This window comes from Chondrus crispus, genomic scaffold, assembly GCF_000350225.1.
Source record: "Chondrus crispus Stackhouse genomic scaffold, scaffold_97, whole genome shotgun sequence".
Lineage (NCBI taxonomy): Eukaryota > Rhodophyta > Florideophyceae > Gigartinales > Gigartinaceae > Chondrus > Chondrus crispus.
In genome coordinates this window covers 101,594-122,573 of record NW_005178874.1, presented here as the reverse complement: position 1 = coordinate 122,573, position 20,980 = coordinate 101,594, and the positions used below count along the sequence as shown (strand labels likewise).

Here is a 20,980-nt window from a genome sequence, read left to right as displayed (position 1 = left end):
TCTCGCCTCCAACACCAGAACGCACCCTATCTTTTGCATCTCGCTTCACAAACTGCTCCACCAGTTTCTTGAAACGATCTTGAATGTGTTTACCTGTTGACTGGTGCGCGAAGTTGGGATTGGAGTTTGCCTTGACAGCAGCAGCTTCAAAACGTGCCAGCGTCTCGCCATGGGGTGCAACGTGCGCCTCAGCCGCGTATACCTCTTGAGCAGTTATGAGGTCTTCGTTGCTCGTAAACTTCGATTTGCGGCCTGGTTTTGATGCTGACCGAGGAGCGGCACTCAAAACTACGGTTTGGGATCCTGGTGCCACTTGCGTGATAGTTGGGCTGCCCTCTTCGACGGGCAGCTCTTCCAAAACGTTTGCCATGATCGGTGTGGCGGTGGGTTGTGGGGTGTGCTGCGTTTTTGCTGTTGTGATTCGTTTGCCGTAGTAGTCAAGATGCGGTTTCCCGCCAATACAGTTCGTGAAACGACTTCACAAACTCGTCATAATTCACATTTGTTTGCCCCTCTTGATTTGCGAATTTCGCAAATGGGCTTGCCACGTGGACAGGCATTGCCAAAAAAACAAAATCAATTTACCATATTGGTTTGCGTAAACACTATATTGTACAAGAATATGATATGCAACTCCCGTTTCGGGAAGTGCGATTCCAGCTCAAAATCGCCTGTCCCCGGCATACAACATACAAGAATACGACATTGCGAACAACGAAGCTTACACCTACCATTTTCGGTCATCCCAGCCATGTATTGCGCACAAAAAAGAACTGATATAAGAATATCAATCCATCTCAATCTCCGGCAGTTTCAAAGTTGCTGCTACAACGTGAGTTCGTGTGAGTTGGGTTGCTCTCGGCCCTTTGCGGGTGCTGCAGGGACGTTTGAGATCGAAGAGGATCGGTGGGATGGCTCAGACGCGAATTACTACATTCTTTGGCAGTACAGTACACCGGAGGCGCAGTAGAAACATGAGAACGTCCCCAAACATAGCAATACACCACTTATTAGAATACGGCCCTCTGAATCCGATCGTAATCGCGGCGCTTCTCGCTAGATACCGGCTGGCCCATGTTTTGCCTGTTGACACATTTTGTTTATTTAATGGAGAGAAACGTAAAAATTCTAATGCAGAGATGCAGGTGTTACCAGGTAGAGATATCCACCACCACCACCACCACAGAAGCCGAGGTGGCTGGAGGCCGCCGGGAGTTGCGACGGGATGGGAAGGGAGGGAAAGAAGCGATTGACTGCCGAGGGGTCAGCGCGGTAGAAGGCAGGTGGCGAGGACCGTAAAGTACAGACCCCGCTCGCCGTCGTCGCGTGGGTGACCTCGCGCGCACAGGTGTGACCTGCCTAAAAGTAACCGCAAAATTACAAGGTGATTCGAGAATACAGTGCGTATTCTTATACCGGGGATTACTGTACAGGGGGGGTCGCTCAATAGTGCCTACTTCAGTAGTGCTTCCCTCTATATAGTGCTATGGCTCACCTTCTGGCACAGGTTATCATAAGCTCACACGTGTATCATCCGGCATGGTTCAGTACTCAAAGGATGAAGTTATTTAGTTGTGTTATACAGGCTTTGTTGTGTTTGTGTTAGCAGTGTGCTTTGTCCCCAAATATATGTAGGGACTTTCTGGAAAGGGTCGTCATAATGGAGAGTAAAATGGACATGGATGAACACTGGGGGATTTATCTTCATTTAGGTGTAATGAATAACTGAAACTGCAGATGAACGTCGAGTTTGGCTCAAGATTGGGAAAAGGGGCGCATCCAAAGTAAATGCCAAACAGTGCTAGTGTCTGAAATGATATTGAGAGACGCAGGTAGTGATTCACCGCATTGGGAAACGGAGGTGATAGTATGTACAATGGCAAAAAGAGAACATAGCTCGCAAACAACGGCAAAGACAAAATCTAGCTCGGAAGAAATGGCAGAAAGAGCACATAGCTCGTATGATATGACAGAAAGAAAAGGGAGCTCGCACACAATGGCAAATGGTTTAGTTACTATTCGGGTGGCGAAAATCGGAGATTGCTGTTACTGTGATCAGAAAAGAAGAAAAGGTGATCAGCGAACAATATGAAACAATCTCCAGGAAATACCGCCGCTGCGCCCTTTTAGTGCTTTCAGGTTGGCGTCAATCTCTTGACGCCGTCACCCTTCAGTCTTTGATTTACTCACGCATCGTGGAACGTCCCCTCAGCCATACCTGCGCCACGCCTTCGAAGTTCGTCTTTCGCTGCAATCGTGACGGCGCGCGCCAAAACAGTGCATCGCACCTGTCATCGCGCGGACCACCTGCTCGATGCCAGGCTAACACACCGCTCCGCCCCAGGCATGTCTATGTACGTCCACGGCGGCGCGGACGCAACCGCGCACGCCACCAGCATCGCCGTCATCGCCGTCCAAGCCACCGGTGTAGAGGTGGCCAGCTTTGCGCCCGCGTAGCTGTACGCGGGAGAGCCGCCACGAGAGAGGCAGTAGACCCAGCTTCGGGGCACGTGCTCAACTGCTTCGACCGCGCTCTGGAGCGTGGACCAGGCCCAGCGCTGTGGTTCTGACGCTGCTGGGTGTGCGGCGACGCCAACACGCTGCACTACTCGCGTGCCTTCCTTCGCTGTGCGTTCATAGAGCAAGATATGGTGAGCGTTACGCTGCGCACAATCCTAATGATCATCTGCAGTGGTTTGCCAAACCACTGCAGATGATCATTCGGATTCACGCAATGCGTGCATGTGGGGTGCAGTCGTGGCGAATCGTGAGGGACTAAGGCTTGACCTTGGTGGCGTAGAGGTGCATCGAGATTTTCGTGCTGGAAGCGGGGATTGCGGCGGCCCTTGCTGTGATAAGGAGGTTGTTGGAGGGGAAGAGTGATATCATGGGGACAAGTTGAATTGGACAAGAAGAAAAGTTTTGTTTACCAGAGAGTGACCGCTGGTCGCAGCAAGGTTCAGATATGCTATGAGCAGCATGTTGCCCAGAAACAGTGGAACATACTGTTCTGGGCGCACACAGCAACGTACTACGATAGGGGCGGGGGGACATGCTTTAATTCCCTGCGTTCGTGCGCAAGTTTCTCGTTACCTTCTCAATCGCTGAGCGCTTTCGCTTGTTGTTTGGTCGTCCACGCTTCGGCGGCGCTGTGACAGGTACGTGGAGTGCGTTATTCCTCGCGGTTGCAGATCCTACAACATCGGACAATGTCGGCACTATGGCCAGCTCTTCAGCTGGAAACTGTGCGCGCCAGTGCCCCGTAGTCAGTTCGGTTGGTACCAGATATGTTGACGAAATGCTCATACTGAATGCGACTGCAAGCATGTGCCCGCACGGCATGTGACCTATGCTTGGGACACCGCACGTGCATGGATACTTTTCCACTGGCCAGCGGCTCTTGTCGGCATGACCCTTAATTGGAATTCGCAAGTGAACACGGTACACCACATTGCCTTCACATACGACGTTGAAAGCTTGGTGCGTGATGGTAAATGATGCTTGCACTGGCTGAACCTCCCCAGTGGGACTGACTGCGAGGAGACGGGCTTTCACGCGAGGGGGTAGGTAGTGGTCTTGAGCGTGAGCTTTTTGAGAGATCTCGTGAAAACGGCGATTGTCCCGCGATCCTTGCCAGATAATACTGAGAAGGGGATCATAGCAGCGAGCTAGCATCATGGCTGCGTTGTTAGATTCCACACCTTGAGAAGCTTCCTTTCCGTACAAGGTAGCACCAAGCGCCACAGCCGCCGCTGGATATTGATGAGCAACAGGTAATCTTCTCAATGCTGCTTGAGCTGCAGTAGACAGGCTAGAAAATGCCACTGAGCTGGAGATGTTGTCAAGAGAAGCAACTGTAGGGCTCTCAGGAGCTTATGAAACATCTTCGAGCACTCTTTGCCGTGCTTGCAAAGATTTCCAGCGCGGTGATGAGCGCAGGCTACGTGAAACGGCTGCGTCGAAACTGTGAAGATATTGCGCAGGCCAGCCACGATCCCCTTATCGCCATCGCTCACTACGGTTGTAAGCCTTCCCAAGTTCGGAAATTCTTTCCGCGCAAAACCCCTAGCGCGAGTCCAGGTCTCTTCGCTTTCGTTGCCGCTTATATAAATGTACGCCATCGGAACCACATTGAAGTCTGAGCTGATTCCAACGACAGTAAACAACTGGTACGCGTCAAGGTTGCGCTTCCCGAAGCATGCGTCTGCTTCGACAAGGGTCAGCAAGGATGGGGCTTGCCTTTTCGTGAAAGAAAAAGCAAACGCGAGATAATCTACGTACAATCGACCAGGATTGGAAATAAGTGACAATAAATTGGCATGTGTGTCCAAAAATTGCTTTCTGGACTCTTTCCAGGGAAGAAGATCCGCAGTGTGAGCTTCATTGCGATGCGCGGCTGGTATTCTGGATGCCTTCTTGTGTAGGCGATCATACTCCGCTTTCCTTACAGAAAGTATCACGGCTTTCATGCCGTTGCCACCGAAAGTGGTGTACTCGAGAGTGTGACCGAGTGCTCGCATCTCCATCTGTAATGCCGATAGCATAGACATATTGTCGTCTGGAGTGCCATTTGCTAAAACGTATCCAATCCTTCGCACTCTCGACCACTGATCGGGTGGTATATGAGATGCGAACTTCACATACGGCGCGAAGTAAGCTATCAGAGATCGCCGGGTCGCTTTTGACGACATATTTACAGTGAAAAGCGAGAACTTGATCAGTATATGCTGTACGCGCTGCACCTCTACGCCATCCTTGCTCCCTCATGCCATTTGTAGTCATTGGCGAGTCCCCCATCTCACCAGAGATGACACACTTGCGGATGATCCAAGACTCCGCCTTCATATCAAAAGAGGCCATGACGAGGAGGCCTGTTTTTCGTCTACGCCGTGGCGAATGTCGGCTACAGCTTTGACCTCAAACCGTGTGTTGGTCGGTAAGCGAAGGGTTAGCGCAAAGTACTCAGCGACTTCCCGGGAGCGATGAATAACCTCAGCTTTCGACATGTAGGCGTCCCGAGACTGGATGTAGTGCACCGCTCCACCTCTGGACGAATTCACCATAGTGAAGGCACGGATGGTGAACTTCTTGTCGGCGTCTCCGTTCGCAGCGGCCACATGCTCGCCGCGCTTTCTTCGATACTTTGCCTGCGACGCTCGATTGAGCGCTTTTCTGCGCGCATCCAGCTTTGCGTTCGCACTTCTCGGGCTGAGGCCTGAGTTTTCACATGGTGCAGGCTTCGGAGCAGAACATGGGACGTGGAACCCTTCATCCGAGGACTCAGATTGGGTGAGCTGAATCTCAAGCTCCGCGAGGTAATGGTCGCCTGCAGAACCGCCATGCGGAGACTCTGGAGACCGTATGGTTGGCGTAGCGATTCGTACGGCGCGGGAAGAAGCCGTCCGGCGTATCCTTGGGACGACGCCGGCCTTGAAAGGCGTTTCGGCCATTGTTCAAGAACGCACAAGGGCGCATGGAGGCCTGATTGGTCGCGCAGTAAATAATAATGCGGTCGGAATGCGTGGACGGCGGTCGTGAATATCGGACGGCAGGGGTGAAAATCAGACGATGACTGTAAAATTCGGACGGCGACGGTGAAATTCGGACGGTGATAGGGCAGATGTCACCACCATTCCGCATTAGTGAGTGGGATTGTGAACTCATTTCACATTTTTATCACTGATTATGTGTATCAATGACCGATGTAAGCTGGTAATGTCCTGTAGCTGCCAATTGTTTCCCCTCTGTGTAACATTTCGAAAAGCACTGGAAGTGAATACACACTGAAAGCATTGTAAATATAGGTTATGTGACACTTCTGCCCATTGAAATGGAATGAACACTTGTTCCACATAGACTGTCGTGTGATGACAACCGATAAAGATTAAACGAAGCGTTCTGTGCTCGAAATAGCTTTTATGTTGATATTATGTTGATTAATTGCCAATATGGAATAACTGTTGACCATCTGCCAATACGATCTGAAATATCGACCACGATCTTCTATTTATTAAATTTGTGACGCCAAATTTCATTTATCTGTGATGTGAACCCCCTAAATGGAATTAAGAATCCCAAATGTGCCATGGTTTCCCCATTGTCTCATATATGTATTTGAGCCTCCTTTATATAGTGCCATCCCCCCAATAGTGCCATAGCTAGAGGTATGTCACGCTATAGCTCTATATCGTAGGAGGCACTGTATGCATATTGTATGTTGAGGAGGATAGGATGATCTTGGCAGACCATGTTGGTACCCGCGATTTCGGGTTGTATTTTCATTTTTGCTTTTTGCTTGTTTATTCATGCAGAAACTAAGAAACTTCATGATTCTTCATGAAGAAACGACTTTAGACAATGATAGCCACGCTTACACGTTACATCTCCATGATGGAGATGGGCTACAGGGACCCTAGGAAGGCATGGGGGATCTCGATTTGGATGGTTGATCGCGATTATCGGTGGGTCACTTGAAGAAGGCCGAAGTGGTGATTTTTTCATTTTGCAGCATTATCTGGCAGTTTTTGCGCGCAATTGCGCGCAAAAACATGATTTAATGAAATCGCGGGTTGGTACCTGCCCACGTCTCCTCGAGTCCTGAAAAGTTTTAGAAAAATAAGACTTATTGTATGATAATGATTGCCACGTGGCGTATTTGCTGTACACTTTCTATCATACAGTAATGTGACACGTGTGAATGTGCGTCCCTATCCAGAATGTGGTTGATGGCGGCGGCGTAGTGACGGAAGCAAGCATGTATCGGGAACGTAGCATATCGCACTCCGACATCCTGAGAAAGACTAGAAGTCGCTGCGAGGAGGGGTTTCAAAAGCAGGCCGTTTTCCACACGCCCGCACTTCCTCTGCGTTGCCATGAGCTGGTCATGGCATGGGCAAGGTCTCCCGCCGCCAATGCTGTCTCCGCAACAGCCTCTACCTCCACCATTTCCTGCTCCTGGTCATCATCCGCCGCCTCCTCCACCGGCATGGTCCTTTCCATATGGCCATGCTCCACCGCCACCGCCGTTTTGCAATCCGCCGGCTCCAATTCCGTATCAGTCTTCTATCCCTTGGCCGTCGAACCCACATGGAATGTGTTGGCAACAGCATCAAGTGGCGATGCCAACGCCGAGAAACATGGGGCCAGTCCCGACTCAAGGGGCACACAAGAGACGAAGACCCAATGACTTAAGTGAACGACCGCCGGTACGCCCCGAGCGTCCGAAGATTCCTGCAGAGCGCCAAAACAAGAATGCGAAAGCGAACAAGGTAAGAAAGTCTGACTGGCCGGCAAAGGAGATGACCATGTCGAAAGAAATCTTAGCCAAGTTGCAAGCATCTTTACCTGGCGAATCGCAAGCGGAGATCGATAGATGGGTGGCGGCACGGAAACAGAACTGGCCGTCTCGCGCAAACGTAGCCCGGAAGCTAGCGGAAAAGAAGAAACGCGAGCAAGGCGGGGCACAGATGAGGGGAGAGGCGAAGAGAAGAGCTAGGGTTGCTGATAACTCGTTGACTATGCTCGCGGCAGAGTATGGTAGTAGTGACGGGGAGATTGATGAGACGGATAAGAAAACGCAGTCTATTAAGGCTCAGCCAGTGGGGAAGAAGGACACTAAGAGTGTTGCATCACGTCAAAGAGAGCGTGGAGTCGCAAAAAAGAGGCAGAGAGGAAGGAGAAATGGGAAAAAGTCGAATAGGAATGTGTCTACCACGCCGAGACGGCCGAGTCTATTGAAGATGCTTCTTCAGAAAGAGATTCACGAAGAGCGAAATGTGCTTTTGCAGGCGTTCCGATACATCATCAATCAGAAAAGGAACGTAGTGTAGTGCAACACTTGCACGAGTGTATGTGGGACAGCCTGAGCTAGTGAGTTCTTGTAAACTGACATCTCCATGCTAGCTTGCCAACTGTGTTCATATATCTTGAGTTCAACTCTAGTTGGCTTCATATTTAGGCTGCGGGTCTGCCTGGTTTTGCAGATCTAAAATCGTGACTTTGTTGAAAGATAATTCCTGTAGGCTCAAGCGGTTCAGTGCTCTGACGAAGTGAACACCGATTTGCGCGCTCCGCTTATGTAGGGTTGAAGCAAGAGTTTCAAGCGTCATAGGGTTGAAGCAAGAGTCTCAAGCTTCATAAGAGCACTCGGAGAAACAAAGTTCGGTGCTCTAGTCGCATCACTACTTAGACTCTTCCACCTTTTAACCCATGTCGCCCCTTGCTTTGAGTTCGCCAGAGGAATGATGCACGAGCGGCGGTAGCATCGAAACATTCACTATGCCAGTCTAATAGCATAGAAAAGTACAGTTTTTTGCCCAGTAAATGCTATACCCTTGGGTACTGTATCGTGCGTTGATGTGCACGTGATGCAATAAAAAAAATCAGAAAAAACGTCTTCATCCACAGCTTTGTCGGAGAATTACAGCAGAAACCCGCTACACTACGCACTGTCGCCCCCCCGCTCATATCACTTACAATTTGCTCTAGTAACTCGACGAACATAGCACTGCCCTCGTTCGTCTTTGCCGTGGGCATCATCTTGATTAAGTGCACAATTAGCTCCTCCGTCTTCATTTCGACTTCAACAGAAAGGCCGGGTTCTACCGCCATTGCGTCGCCGTCCTCCAGAAGATCTTGACTTGAAGCTCAGACAGAAACTCTTCAGGCTCTATTGCGATTACGGCCCGTCATGGTAGTAAGTTTGTCACTTTGCGATTGCTGGCATAATGGTGACATGGTTTGTCGATCACTAACACTTGTGGGTGGCACCATTGCGCACTGTTTGTCCATCTCTGCACACACATAGGCCTCAGCAATTTTCATTTTAGATTCACGCGGCAAGGTAAGCACCATAATTCGTTGTGGAAGATGGGATACGAGCATTTTGTGCGTAAGGAGTTCAACTTAGAATCCGCTGACACCACCGAGTCTCTGCGAGGATTATCTTCAGACACTAATTAGCAGGAACTTCAGAGGGGATGTGCCGATTGATATTGTTTCAGAATTCAAGTCGAAAGTTATTCATGCGGAAGATGTGCGTTTTCGTCACAACCTTTGTCTTATCTCAAACAGCAAGCACGCATGCGGGAAGCGAATCCGATTTCACAGTCCGCCGACTGGCCACTAACACCGAGTATGGTCACTGTTCCGTTCTGAAAACTGTTTGCAGGACTCAAAAATAACCCCGTTCCTTCGCGTGGAAGAGAAGGGCGTAACATTCATCCATATTCGTCATGCGAACATCTTCCTCGTCGCGGTAACGAGAAAGAACTCAAATGCAACGATGATCATAACGTTTTTGTATAAACTCATTCAGGTTTTCACTGATTACTTCAAGGATGTCCATGAGGAATCAATACGAGACAATTTCGTGATCATCTACGAGCTCTTGGACGAAATGATGGACTTTGGCTTCCCTCAGATATCAGAATCTAAAATACTGCGAAAGTACATCACACAGGACTACCGTGTTTCTGAATCAGCGTCATCCCTCCCGATAGCTGCGACAAACGCAGTGTCGTGGAGAAACGAAGGTGTTAAACATACAAGGAACGAAGTTTTTCTTGATGTCATTGAAAAGGTGAACATCTTAGTCTCCGGGACCGGGAATCTTCTTCGCTCCGAAATTGTTGGAAAGCTAATGATGAAATCATACCTCAGTGGGATGCCAAATCTCAAACTTGGGCTGAATGATAGACTGCAATTTGAGGCGAATGCAGCAAACGGTGGAGAACATCGAGGCAAATCGGTAGATTTAGAAGACATCAAGTTTCATCAATGCGTGCGGCTGGCGAAATTCGAAAATGACCGTACGATCTCATTTATTCCGCCAGATGGCATGTTTGAGCTCATGAGCTATCGGCTAAACACACAAGTTAAACCTCCAATATGGATCGATGCGGTGATTGAAATGCGTGCAACTAGAGTGGACTATGTTGTGAAGGCACGGACACAGCTGAAGCCGAGAGCAATAGCGAACAACGTGAAAATTTTCGTCCCCGTGCTCCCGGATGTTGTGGCACCCTCCTTCAAATGCACTTCTGGGAAGGCTAAGTATGCCCCAGACAAGGATGCGGTGGTATGGTCGCTTAAGCAATTCAAAGCAGGTCGTGATGCTGTGATGCGCGGTCACTTTTCGTTGCCGAGCATCGGGAAAGATCAAGAACGAGAGAATTCTACTAAGAGACCGATCACGGTCGAATTTGAAGTTCCATATTTTACAATCTCCGGCTTGCAAGTACGGTTTCTAAAGGTCGTTGAGAAATCAGGGTACAACGCTGCGCCGTGGGTACGTTACAAGTTGATCAGTGGTGATTACCAGATCAGAATGACGTAAAAGAAGTGCGGCGAGTACGATTTGTAGCTTTTTCACCACCATTTCGCCGACGAACACATGAAAGGGACGAACGCATGCGCGATTACTAAAGAGACCATGACTTGTTATGAAGCAATGCGTCAAGAACTCGGCTTTTTATTTGCCTAAGAAGCTCATGCCTCAAATATGGTAACGCACTGCATCGAAGGACTTACATGAATGAAACGTTCTTCGAGAGCTCCGCAACTGATTCTTGGGCACTAGAGTGGCATAACTCGGCAGGCACAGAATTTGGAGGCTACGACGCTGTTATACCGAATGTGACTGTGTGCTTGATAACCTCGCTTATCTGTAGCTGTCTTCACCATTGCCAGAAAGTAGTACTTTCAAAGTACATACTGTACCGGGCAAGGAGCATTACAGTATCTTCAAGTTGTAGGCGTAGCATAAGTTTAGGGATTGTTTTCCGTCTTGTGATTGGCTCCTATAGACTGATCAGGAGCGGCCCTCCAGAAAGCACCAAAGTCATGAATATTTTCCCGTCCGCACCCCATTGGCACAATCCGTGCTTGGTTTTACGACAAAAACTCCGGCACTGCGGCGGCCGCCCACGCCATCACCCTTCACAACAGGAGAACTCCTCGAGCAGTCTACTGTACCAGCAGAAGTCTAGCCGAGCATCACAGGCGCGTCTACTACCACCTTCTTGTAGGAAATGGTCGGACCGGGGGGTTTATTTGGTCGAATTGCGCAGTGGCTTGCGAACGAGGTCATTGTGAAAGGACTTGCAAACAACCCGACATTTCAACGTTTCGCAGTGCGTTCGTCTCAAAAAGCATCAGACCTTTCAAAGAATGCGACGGAGGCTGCAAAAACAATATCCGAATCAGAGAGCCTGGCACAATTCAGAAGAGTAAGTCATCCGAGCACATTTCGCGAACAAGCAGGCAATACATTGCAATACATTGCGGGCATCTTATTTCTGATCATATCTCTAACATTCGTTGCGCATGTGCCTGGCCTCGTCTTTGATTAGGAATCTCAACAACTCAAACAACAGGCAAATGATTTTGCAAGCGCATTGCGAGAGGAAATCCAAGATGCGGTGCGGAAGGCAGGGAATGACAGCCGAAACTTACGGAAATGATTCCCGCTTCATGGAATCATTTCGATTTATCTTTGGCTGAGCATTTGTCAAGTTCTTATCTGCGTTGATAAGATTGCTGCAAGTGGCGCAACACAAGAAAATTTATCGCCTGTGCATGGCAAAGAGCCTATCTTATTCTCGGGTGGAGCGCCTCTATATTATCGTTCCATCCGAGAAGCCATACCAATATCATTCAGTATCACTGCTTATCATATTCGTTTTCCTCGGTTCTAGGCACCAGCAAGTAATAACGTAACAGACAACTCATTGCTTCGTCGCACGAGAGTTATGGGTCTTGAAGCAAATCGAGTATTTTCCAACAGTGCACCGCCAGGTGCCCTTTCACGCATCTTGACGTGGTCGAAGAGCGTGAACGAATACTTGCGTTCCATTTTCTCATGAAGCTTGTACTAATTTGGGCGACACGATGTTTTGAATGGATCAAAGTGGGTTTGTAACGCTTCTTCGTTATGAGCTTATTTTACGCCTCATAGCCACAATAGAAACTGCCCCAGCGCTTGTATTCCAGGCATGTGCAGAGTAAATGAAACAGGTGCACATCCCCTTGACCTCAGTCGTCGCCATTGGAAGCTGCGACATCATTATCATGGATGAAGCTCTTGGCAAGATCTTGAAGACAAATCGTCAATTTTATACACGCTGTCACTCCCTATCACACTATGGCTATTCCTGTATGAAACACATCTGGAGCTGTGTAAATACATAGAATTTCTCATGGGGCGACGCGGGCAACCTCACGACATCGCTCTCCCTTCGACTAGGCTCTCTTCTTCGCCCCCCGCAAGATAACGACGAATTGGTCCACGATGTGGCCATGTTGAGAGAAAGCATGGGGAACAAAGCTTTAAGTTCGCTGTTGTCCTGCCGGCATAAAGATAGACCGTTGTGGCTCTAGAGTGGATTTCGCTCTCGCAAAGACTATCCAAAAATTTGAACGGTCCGCTTTTGTGCTTTCACATTTCTCTTTGCCAGTTTTAAGTCGTTGCATTCCTTGCTCGTAAAAGGGCATAAGCCCAAGCTGTCGATAGGCGAGCTATCTGGCACGCTTTATTTGCGCTTCAGGGATGCTACTTGGTGAACACTCCCCTTGTGTTCATCCATCAACACCGTTTGGTATACTCTCGATAGAATGCAAAATAGAGAATAGATAGCGTCAGACTCTCAAAACAACGGGGTGGCATGTTTCTCATGTGGTAAATTATGCTTTATCGTTTTACGAGCGAGAATAGACTATAAAATGAGACATGTTTTGGGAATCCTTTTTGTCCAAAATGAATGCCTCAACTTCGACAACCTCAATGATTGAAAAGTATTGTTGATCAATTAGGCAAGTTGTTATTGAATCTTGCCCAAAATTGTCGTGCATATTATATTGGGGAAAGTACTAGGAGTAGCAGGGTCTTTGAGTAGCAGGGTGTTCTTCTCGTTTTGTGAGCTTGTCAAAGATAATAGAGCTAGCAGTCCTGTGGCTAATGAAATACGTTTACAGAGGAAACATACAGGTTATCAACGACAAGCTGGAATAAGGCAAAGGTCTCCTGTTCGAGAAGAAGAACTGATGTTCGGGTGTTTGACCAAGAGTTTTTAAAAGCGAGCATCATTCTTAACCAACAAGAATATATTTGTACAAATTGATAGTTGATGGAAGCCTGTCTTCGGTCCCTCATAAGAAAGACTTTGAGACATTCGCATACATTTCTACCGACCAGAATAGCAGTCATCGGTGCCATCGCACAAGTTGCTCGGTAGAAAATCATTCAAACTGCCGCGAAGGCGTTTCAGAGTTGATAGGTATCGCAAGGATGTGCCATCTCTGAAGTTTAGGATTCACAATGCCGTCCCCACGGAAAGAGATGACTTTTCAGCATCACTGATCTGTTCGGGCCACAATCGAAAATCAGTAAACAGAGAAGTACAGCATACTTTCACACTTTGCTTTTCAGCAACCACTGGAATAAAGCAACAGTAGACAGGAGCATGAGAGAGCTTTAATTGTTTTGTACATGTCTGCGACATGTACAGCATGGCGATGTAGCCCATTATCTGTAATGCTTTGATTAGCTTACCTGGAAAGAGTATTCAACATACGCGTAATAACCACTTCAAAAAGACAATGTCTGGGTGACGTATAGCTTCTTGTGCCACAAAATTTCAGTCGCCTATCGAAGACATGCTTGCCCGAAAGAATGGAAAATATATCGCCGCGGAAGTGCTCTGCGGCAAGGGGCTGGCCAAATCGCACTGAGAACCGCACGTACTGCCCGGTCGTTTTTAAGGAAGTATGTTGAACGCATTTTGAGAACTCAAAGGTAGCATGCAGCTATATCGATGTTCCCGGCCTAAAGGGCAACACTATTGTCTGGAACGAGATAGCAAATGTCAGCCTTTGCTGGACGCATGCCTACTAATTTTAACAATGCATGCATCACGCGATGCGCGGGGAACAGTGTGCTGCACGACGGCAATGAAGAAAAGAAGGACGGGCGCTTCTTGGTACAGTGAACCCTCGCTATCTGAATCCTTGTTACGTGAATATCCGCGATATGTGCATGCCATTGCTCGGAACGAGCTCCGGAGCGTTGATTGCAGGTCACATATGAGGTATTCATGAATATGGCCTAACTGAATACCACAAGCACATCTTAATCATAACAGGCCTCATACAAGAGCATTCTATGAGACAAAACTGAGCTATGATAACTTTATTCATTATAAATGTGGTTCAATTTCCAGTTTTCCTGGGCAATCGAAAATGGACACACCTCGAACGCGCAAACCAAGCCAAGCAGACCCGCATTACTCAATATTTTGGTTAAAACTTATGGGATTGTTACATATTTGGGCTGTATATGAAACATCCTTGGAAACTGAATATGCACTTTAATTGAATGCGGAAGGAAGCAACCATCCATATTTCAGATATCGAGGGTTCACTGTAGAAGTACTGTATAAACGCCAGTCAACGCACTGGCATGCTAATCACCTCATACTGTATGAAAGAGAAGGAAGGTTATGATAATCTCATCATCCAGAGACGAATAATCGCTTCTACGAAGGTCTTCTGGGATACATAAAGAGCCAATACTGTAGCTGTGAGAACGAACAATGCTGCTATTCTTACTGGAAGTGAAATCCACACATGAGGCGTTGATTGGCGGTTCTACAGAAAGTATTGGGAACAGAGGTATATTTACAGAACGGATAGCCAATTTTTTGTATGGCGCATATGCGTCAGGCACCTTGCATCGACTTTAGGATTCATCTAGTGTCTAGGTGACAAATGGCCTCATATGAGGTCACTTTTCAACTTAATTTTTCTCGACTTGTGCTAGCTGAACAAAATGGAAAAAGATACTCTCGCCACCGCAGTTGACTTCTGCGCTGTGGAAGGGTGGAGCTTGGTGAGATCTGCACGTCCTTTCCAGGCTTTTTGAGAATACCTAAAGAAGAAGCTTTTTTAAAGAACATCAAAACGTTTTTTGTTGATATCATCGAAACCAAAACGCCTGTTTAAAATATCATCCGATTGTTGAAACAATATTAGATAGTGTATGAGGCCTCAATCCCGCCTGAGGCAAAAATTCGTTCTAGCTGGTGCCCCTCGTTTTCTTCTCGACAATTCAACTACTGTACTGTACTGAACATCTCTAACTTGAAAAAGCCGCCTTGATCGAATAGAAAAGTCCATTCTCGAGTGTGGACCCTTGAGTGCAGGTTATCCGTCTATTGCTGGTACAATGTCACCGTGAGGAGCAGCTAATTGCCGTAGCTCCCCCATGAGCTGCATTTCTGCAATAATTGAATCAAGAGTGCCGCTCCGGTGCTCCCTGCATCTGTACTTTCGAGGATCCTGCAAACAGAAATTAGAGACGGTCGGGGCGGGGCCATCGAAAGGTTAAGAGTCTTAACCAGTCTCTCGAGTCTTAACTTAAGACTCGAGAGACTGGTGAAACCCCACACCGTCCATGCACCATCCTCCGAAAACTGCAGCGGATCCTGATTATTGTATTATGAAGTGGAAACGTGTGCACGCCAAGTTGGTACAGTTGGAATCATCTCTATCATACTGTACTTAACCTGGATATCTGATGTCCACGACATGCTTCGGCAAGCGAGACAATATGGATAAAGCTGCGCTGAACCGTGTATCGTAGCGTACCGTAACTGATTTATTTGCAGCATGCGCGATGCCGCGAGTAGAGTGAGTCTCTATGTGGATTGACACTACTGTTGTCGGTGAAATGGGGGAGGCGGTTTTGGGGAGTGCGCCGTTCCGTGGTGAGGGTCGGCCGAGTGTCCTCTCCCCCCCTTTTTCCCCGCAGCGCCCGTCACCCTCTCTCTTTTATTTCTACGAAATTCCTTCCAGAAGCGCCCACGCGTCCGGCCCGGATTCCGCCGGGCCGTACGCGTGCGCTTCTCTAAAAGAGAGAGATTTTTTTTTTTTTTTGCGTACGCGTACGCAAATAGAATCTCGGACTACAGTATAAAATCTCCCTCTACAGTAAAAATGCAATTTTCCCTAAAAATATCCCTCAACTACGTAGCCTCGTAGAGGAGAGATCGAAAAAGGGTACTTGGAAACGGAGAAAAGCCACAACCCGCGTGTCTGGTCAAAGATTGGTCGGGCATTTGCACCTCAGAATTATTGGTTGCAAAGTAAAACGGCACGTCACGAGTCCCTCCTTCGCCTATTTATCACTGCACCTGCCCCTCTAATGTGACCGTAGTTCTCTTCCGTGTTTCAATGCCCTCGAAGGAGCGTTGGAGCGATACTGTGCAGTGTGCACAGCAAAATGAAAGTTCCCAGCAGCTCAACTGATGATGGTACCGGTTTTCGATTGACTGTGGTCGGGGAGCAAGATGACACCACAGAAAAGCTCAAATTCAGGGAACACGTGATTGCTGGCTTGACAAACCCTACTAAGGCTCTGTCCTCCGTCTATTTTTACGATGACCGTGGAAGTGGTGAGTCGTTCATATTGTAGACCTTGCTTTTCCAGCCCTCTGTTACTACCAGGCCTTCTCAACGAGCCTAGCTACTTCCTTCTTCCCGAGCTGCGAAGGGGTTTGAGACTGACTTTTCTCATTTCGCTACCTCCTCGTCAATTGAGCATCTGTTCTAGAACTATATGCCAAAATAACTGATCTGGAAGAGTACTATCTGACCGAGTCGGAGCGAGAAATCTTTGAAAGTTATGCAAACGACATGGTCACAACCCACTTTTGTCCTCGAAACGCCAAAAGGAATGAAATCATCAACATTGTTGAGCTAGGAGCAGGCGATGGACGAAAGACGAGGTTACTCTTGAAAGCTCTTATCTCGCACAGGGTTAAATTTGAGTACATACCCATCGACATATCCCGAAAAGCCATGGCAAACCTTTTCCGTTCCATGGATAAAGCATTTCCTAAAAACGTCCTCAATGTACACGGGCTTATTGGGAACTATCTTGAATGCTTGAGATACATCTTCTTACAGCACCCGTCCCGAGAAAATGTTGTTGCTTTCATTGGATCAAGCATTGGTAATTTCTCTAGTCAACAGGCTTCTCATTTCCTGCAAAAGCTCAGGGCGCAGATGAAACCGCGCGACGTCCTGTTGCTTGGGACAGACTTGCGCAAGGATGCACGAGTGATGCAGAAAGCATACTCTGACTCTGCCGGGGTAACGAGGGAATTCAACTTGAATCTTCTCATTCGGATGAACAAAGAGCTCGGCACAAATTTTGATTTGAAAAAATTTGAGCATGTCGCCGTCTACAACCCTGAAATCGGAGCCATGGAGAGTTTCCTTGTCTGCACCGAGGCACATTGTATCTCGATGGCGACTACGGAATCAGGTAGCAAAGGCTCTACGACCAGTCATCATTTCATGTTTAAACAATTTGAGAGGATACACATGGAGTGTTCCCACAAATACACACCTGACCTCATCAGTGAAATGCTGCACACAGCTGGCTACCAAGTTAGAGATCAGTACTTTGACAATCGGCAGTGGTTCATGGACACTGTTTCCGTCGTACCCGACAATCAACAGTCCGGAGCACATCCCGAAAACGCAATTCACAATGGCTCGTTGGACATGGAAAACATTCAATAAACTCAAATGTGCCTTCTGCGAAAAGCGCACAAACATATCACGGTCTATGTACTTGTAGAAGATAGGAAAAACCTTCCCCTAGTCGCTATCATCGCCGAAAGTTGTCTTCTTTCCACCACTACCACCAAATCCTCCCCCACGGCTTCCAAAACCACCACCCCGACCACCTCGGCCGCCACCTCGACCACCGAATCCACCACCACGGCCGCCGAATCCACCACCACCACCATCACGGCCGCCAAAGCCACCACCACCACCACCACGGCCGCCAAAGCCACCACCACCGCGGCCGCCAAAGCCACCTCCACGGCCGCCATAGCCACCTCCACGATCACCGAAGCCACCACCACCACGGCCGCCAAAGCCACCGCCATCACCATACCCCCCGCGCCCACCGCCACGTCCACCACCGCGACCTCCTCTACCTCCAAAGCCACCTCGGCTATTGCCGCCGCTCGGTTTGGAACCAGCCGGGTTAATGTTGAGTGGCCTACCCTTGCACATAACGCCGTCCATTTCACAGGCGGCCTGAGCGCCGGACGGCTCTGAAAATGAAACAAAACCGAAACCACGCAGCCTCTCCGTCTCCCGGTCACGGGGGAGGTAGATGTCAGTGAGTTCACCGCATGAGCCCAAAGTTTCCGCAAGGTCATCCTCCGTAATTGTCCAGGGAATGTTTCCGACAAAGACGCGAACTTCTTCCTCTGAACCGGCAGCAGCTTGATGCCGTTTGTGAGGCTGGGGGGTATTTTCAGCAGAGGGAGCGTCGCGCTTCTGTCCGACTTGAGCCAACATTTTGTCGTCGTGAAGCTTGCCCTTCTCCACGCTCATGGGAGTCAATGGCTTTTTCTTGCCCTCATCCTCGTCTTCGTCATCGTCAGAACTGTCGTCATCGTCGCTGTCGTCGGAGCTCGAATCAGAGGCGGCGTTGCCATTCGAAGCCTTGCCGTTTGCGACGACCTCCGCTTTCGAGTCGGCATCGTCGTCAGAGTCGCTGTCACTGCTGGAGCCGCTGCTGCTGTCGTCATCACTGTCCTTGGGGTCGTCATTCTCCTTGACCTTGTCTGCAACCTTCTTCTCGTCGGCGTCATTGTCGCTGTCGTCGCTACTACTACGACTACTCGACTCGTCGCTAGAGCTGTCACTTTCTTTCGCTTTGGGAGCAGTCTTCCCCTTGGACTTGGGCTTCCCCTTGGCTACGGTGTTCTCGTCGTCCGAGCTGTCATCCTCACTTGAGCTGGCATCCTCACTTGAGCTATCAGAGGAATCCTTTCTCTTCTGGGCGCCCTTCTTCAGCTTTTCCGCGGCGCCATTACTCTTCGGCGCGGGGGCGTCACTCTCCTCACTAGAGTCATCGTCACTAGAGGAGGTCGAGTCGTCCTTCTCAGCAGCGGGAGCCTTCTTCGATACGGCGGTCTTGGCCTTCTTCGCGGGGGCGTGCTCCTCCTCCTCGGAGGACGAGTCGCTGTCCGAGCTGCTGCTCTCGTCCGACGACTCCTCCTTGGGCGGCGGCGGCGGCGGCGGCGGGGTGGCCTTCTTGCTCTTGCTCTTGCTCTTCATCTTCTTCTTCTTCTCCGCCTTCTTCGACGGGGTATCCTTCAGCGGGGTGGCGGCCCCCACGGCGTCGACGACCGCGGACGGGGCGTGCTTGTCCTTCTTCTTCTTCGTCTTGCTGACGCTGTGCACGTCCCTCTCCGCGGACGATTTGCTCTTCTTCTTGCCGCTCTTCAGCGAACCCATGGCGCGACGTGGGGGTGTGCGGGCGGATGGGGGAAGGGGAGGGGGATTATCGGGTGGCGCTGGCCGAAGCGAAAGTTTTGAGCCGGGGGTGGGTCAGAGGGCTCTTGGTGGCGTGGTTTGTTGGACAGGCCGGAAATGTGTATTGCCTGTTTGATGGGCGGAAAAAGTGCCTGAAGAGGGGATTATGAACGGCGGGCTCGGTAAGGATCAAGTGTGTACCCGGCGCGGTATGACCCCAAAAACGCACCGCCGCCGCCGCCGCCGCCGCCGCCGCCGCCGCCTATGCTGTCGCCTCGTCGGACGGGCCAAACATTTCGAAAAATTCACCCTTGAGAGCAGCGGGGGAGGGGGGGGTGCCAAGGCAGCGTGTGGGCGGGCCATGCGGACACTGTGCGGATGTGCGGTACTGTACCCGCAGAGGCAGATCCGGATGCATTGTCAGCAATCCGGATTGGGTATGACTGTAAATGAAGTGTAATTCACGGGACACGTGTGCGGGTGAGGTACACGTGGCGCGTTGGGCGGCCATCCGCAGGCGGCCATCCGTAGCCGCACACGCCGCAGGCATCGATGTTACCTTCTCTCCCTGCCGCTTGCCGCTTGCGCTGGCGCTACCCCAAGGGTACCTATGAATGGTCGACCATCCAATTGCAGCCCAGTTTCGTAGAGCACCGGAGCAGCAATTACGACCTGCCGACCTGGCCACCTTGCTCCTGCCATCACAACATTTCCTCATCCTCGCTCTGACCAGCTCCCGTACTGCCATCGCATCCCGCCTCCCCGCTTCCACAATATATATACCATGTCCCTCGCCCCGGCCGCGGCCTTCTCCGCATTCCTCTCCCCACCGCTGCTCCCCCCACCGCTGCCCCGCGTCTCTCGCCGCCTCGCCCCGCTCCGCGCCATGACGCCACACACCGCCACCGCCGCCACCGCCGCCACCGCCGCCGCCACCGCCGCCGCGCCGATGACGCCGCTGCCGCTGGACGCACTAACCGCGGCGGGCATGAGCTCGGCGGGGGGCGGGTACCTGTACTTTTGCTACGGGAGCAACATGTCGCGCGAGAAGCTGCGGACGCGCGGGGCGGCGGGGTCTGGGCCGATCGAGTACGACTCTGTGGAGGTGGGGCGCGTACGTGACTACCGGCTGTGCTTCAACATGCGCGGTGCGCCGCCGGCGGAGCCGTGCATGGGGTCGATCGAGCGAGCGGCGGGCGACGAGGTATACGGCCTATTGTACCGTCTACGCACGGCGCAGAGCTGGGCGGCGCTACTAGCAAGCGAGGGCGTGACCAACGAGCCCGAGACGGACGGGTACTGGGCGGTGGAAGTACCCGTGGAGGTAGTGCGCACGCCCAGCGGGGGCGGTTCCCCGCGCACGGTGGCGGCGCGCACGGTGGCGGCGCGCACGCTGGTGACCAACCCGCAAGCGCAGGTGCCGGGCGGGCTACGCAGCGCGGTACGGCCCTCGCGGCGGTACATGCGTCTCCTGATCGGCGGGGCGTTGCGCGAGGGGCTACCCGGGGCGTACGTAGCGCGGCTCCGCGCTGTGCGGACCGCGCGCGAGTGGGGACCCGGGGCGCTGACGTTGGTGATGATGTTCGTGCTGCCGCTGCTCTTCGCGGCGCGGCGGCTGCGCGCGCGGCGGCTCGTGGCG

The 20,980-nt window shown here is 50.5% G+C and overlaps 8 protein-coding genes; 5 read left to right on the top strand and 3 right to left on the bottom strand.

The window, feature by feature from the left end:
- Nucleotides 1–4,635: 4,635 nt before the first annotated feature.
- Nucleotides 4,636–5,450, bottom strand: CHC_T00008221001 (hypothetical protein). XM_005712325.1 is given in 2 exon segments: nucleotides 4,636–4,841; nucleotides 4,842–5,450. 1 exon segment carries the CDS (start codon nucleotides 5,448–5,450, stop codon nucleotides 4,842–4,844), a length of 609 nt encoding a protein of 202 aa, XP_005712382.1. The 3' UTR covers nucleotides 4,636–4,841.
- Nucleotides 5,451–6,697: 1,247 nt separating this feature from the next.
- On the top strand, nucleotides 6,698–7,186 carry CHC_T00008220001 (hypothetical protein). The gene has a single exon (XM_005712324.1). It carries the CDS (start codon nucleotides 6,698–6,700, stop codon nucleotides 7,184–7,186), a length of 489 nt encoding a protein of 162 aa, XP_005712381.1.
- A 112-nt stretch (nucleotides 7,187–7,298) lies between these two features.
- CHC_T00008219001 (hypothetical protein) lies at nucleotides 7,299–8,003 on the top strand. XM_005712323.1 is given in 2 exon segments: nucleotides 7,299–7,829; nucleotides 7,830–8,003. 1 exon segment carries the CDS (start codon nucleotides 7,299–7,301, stop codon nucleotides 7,827–7,829), a length of 531 nt encoding a protein of 176 aa, XP_005712380.1. The 3' UTR covers nucleotides 7,830–8,003.
- A 631-nt stretch (nucleotides 8,004–8,634) lies between these two features.
- CHC_T00008798001 (AP-1 complex subunit mu) lies at nucleotides 8,635–10,805 on the top strand. XM_005712322.1 is given in 6 exon segments: nucleotides 8,635–8,689; nucleotides 8,690–8,695; nucleotides 8,807–8,842; nucleotides 8,951–9,034; nucleotides 9,170–10,332; nucleotides 10,772–10,805. The coding sequence occupies 5 exon segments, from the start codon at nucleotides 8,690–8,692 to the stop codon at nucleotides 10,803–10,805; spliced, it is 1,323 nt and encodes a 440-aa protein (XP_005712379.1). The 5' UTR covers nucleotides 8,635–8,689.
- A 170-nt stretch (nucleotides 10,806–10,975) lies between these two features.
- Nucleotides 10,976–12,036, top strand: CHC_T00008218001 (hypothetical protein). XM_005712321.1 is given in 4 exon segments: nucleotides 10,976–11,030; nucleotides 11,031–11,228; nucleotides 11,352–11,462; nucleotides 11,463–12,036. The coding sequence occupies 2 exon segments, from the start codon at nucleotides 11,031–11,033 to the stop codon at nucleotides 11,460–11,462; spliced, it is 309 nt and encodes a 102-aa protein (XP_005712378.1). The 5' UTR covers nucleotides 10,976–11,030; the 3' UTR covers nucleotides 11,463–12,036.
- A 110-nt stretch (nucleotides 12,037–12,146) lies between these two features.
- CHC_T00008217001 (hypothetical protein) lies at nucleotides 12,147–12,314 on the bottom strand. Its single transcript, XM_005712320.1, has one exon. The coding sequence runs from the start codon at nucleotides 12,312–12,314 to the stop codon at nucleotides 12,147–12,149; it is 168 nt and encodes a 55-aa protein (XP_005712377.1).
- Nucleotides 12,315–15,990: 3,676 nt separating this feature from the next.
- Nucleotides 15,991–17,583, top strand: CHC_T00008216001 (hypothetical protein). Its single transcript, XM_005712319.1, has 3 exons — nucleotides 15,991–16,023; nucleotides 16,211–16,448; nucleotides 16,607–17,583. Exons 1-3 carry the CDS (start codon nucleotides 15,991–15,993, stop codon nucleotides 17,581–17,583), a joined length of 1,248 nt encoding a protein of 415 aa, XP_005712376.1.
- Nucleotides 17,584–17,587: 4 nt separating this feature from the next.
- On the bottom strand, nucleotides 17,588–19,323 carry CHC_T00008215001 (hypothetical protein). XM_005712318.1 is given in 2 exon segments: nucleotides 17,588–17,661; nucleotides 17,662–19,323. The coding sequence occupies 1 exon segment, from the start codon at nucleotides 19,321–19,323 to the stop codon at nucleotides 17,662–17,664; it is 1,662 nt and encodes a 553-aa protein (XP_005712375.1). The 3' UTR covers nucleotides 17,588–17,661.
- Between the last annotated feature and the right edge of the window lie 1,657 nt (nucleotides 19,324–20,980).

Coding starts and splice junctions, on each gene's coding strand:
- CHC_T00008221001 (XM_005712325.1), bottom strand. CDS start 5,450: ATGGCCGAAACGCCTTTCAAGGCCGGCGTCGTCCCAAGGATACGCCGG.
- CHC_T00008220001 (XM_005712324.1), top strand. CDS start 6,698: ATGTGCGTCCCTATCCAGAATGTGGTTGATGGCGGCGGCGTAGTGACG.
- CHC_T00008219001 (XM_005712323.1), top strand. CDS start 7,299: ATGACCATGTCGAAAGAAATCTTAGCCAAGTTGCAAGCATCTTTACCT.
- CHC_T00008798001 (XM_005712322.1), top strand. Junction 8,843..8,950: donor TTTTAGATTCACGCGGCAAG/GTAAGCACCATA, acceptor GATTATCTTCAG/ACACTAATTAGCAGGAACTT. Junction 10,333..10,771: donor GATTACCAGATCAGAATGAC/GTAAAAGAAGTG, acceptor GCATAAGTTTAG/GGATTGTTTTCCGTCTTGTG.
- CHC_T00008218001 (XM_005712321.1), top strand. CDS start 11,031: ATGGTCGGACCGGGGGGTTTATTTGGTCGAATTGCGCAGTGGCTTGCG. Junction 11,229..11,351: donor GCCTGGCACAATTCAGAAGA/GTAAGTCATCCG, acceptor GTCTTTGATTAG/GAATCTCAACAACTCAAACA.
- CHC_T00008217001 (XM_005712320.1), bottom strand. CDS start 12,314: ATGCTTTCTCTCAACATGGCCACATCGTGGACCAATTCGTCGTTATCT.
- CHC_T00008216001 (XM_005712319.1), top strand. CDS start 15,991: ATGCAATTTTCCCTAAAAATATCCCTCAACTAC. Junction 16,024..16,210: donor TAAAAATATCCCTCAACTAC/GTAGCCTCGTAG, acceptor ATGTGACCGTAG/TTCTCTTCCGTGTTTCAATG. Junction 16,449..16,606: donor TTACGATGACCGTGGAAGTG/GTGAGTCGTTCA, acceptor CATCTGTTCTAG/AACTATATGCCAAAATAACT.
- CHC_T00008215001 (XM_005712318.1), bottom strand. CDS start 19,323: ATGGGTTCGCTGAAGAGCGGCAAGAAGAAGAGCAAATCGTCCGCGGAG.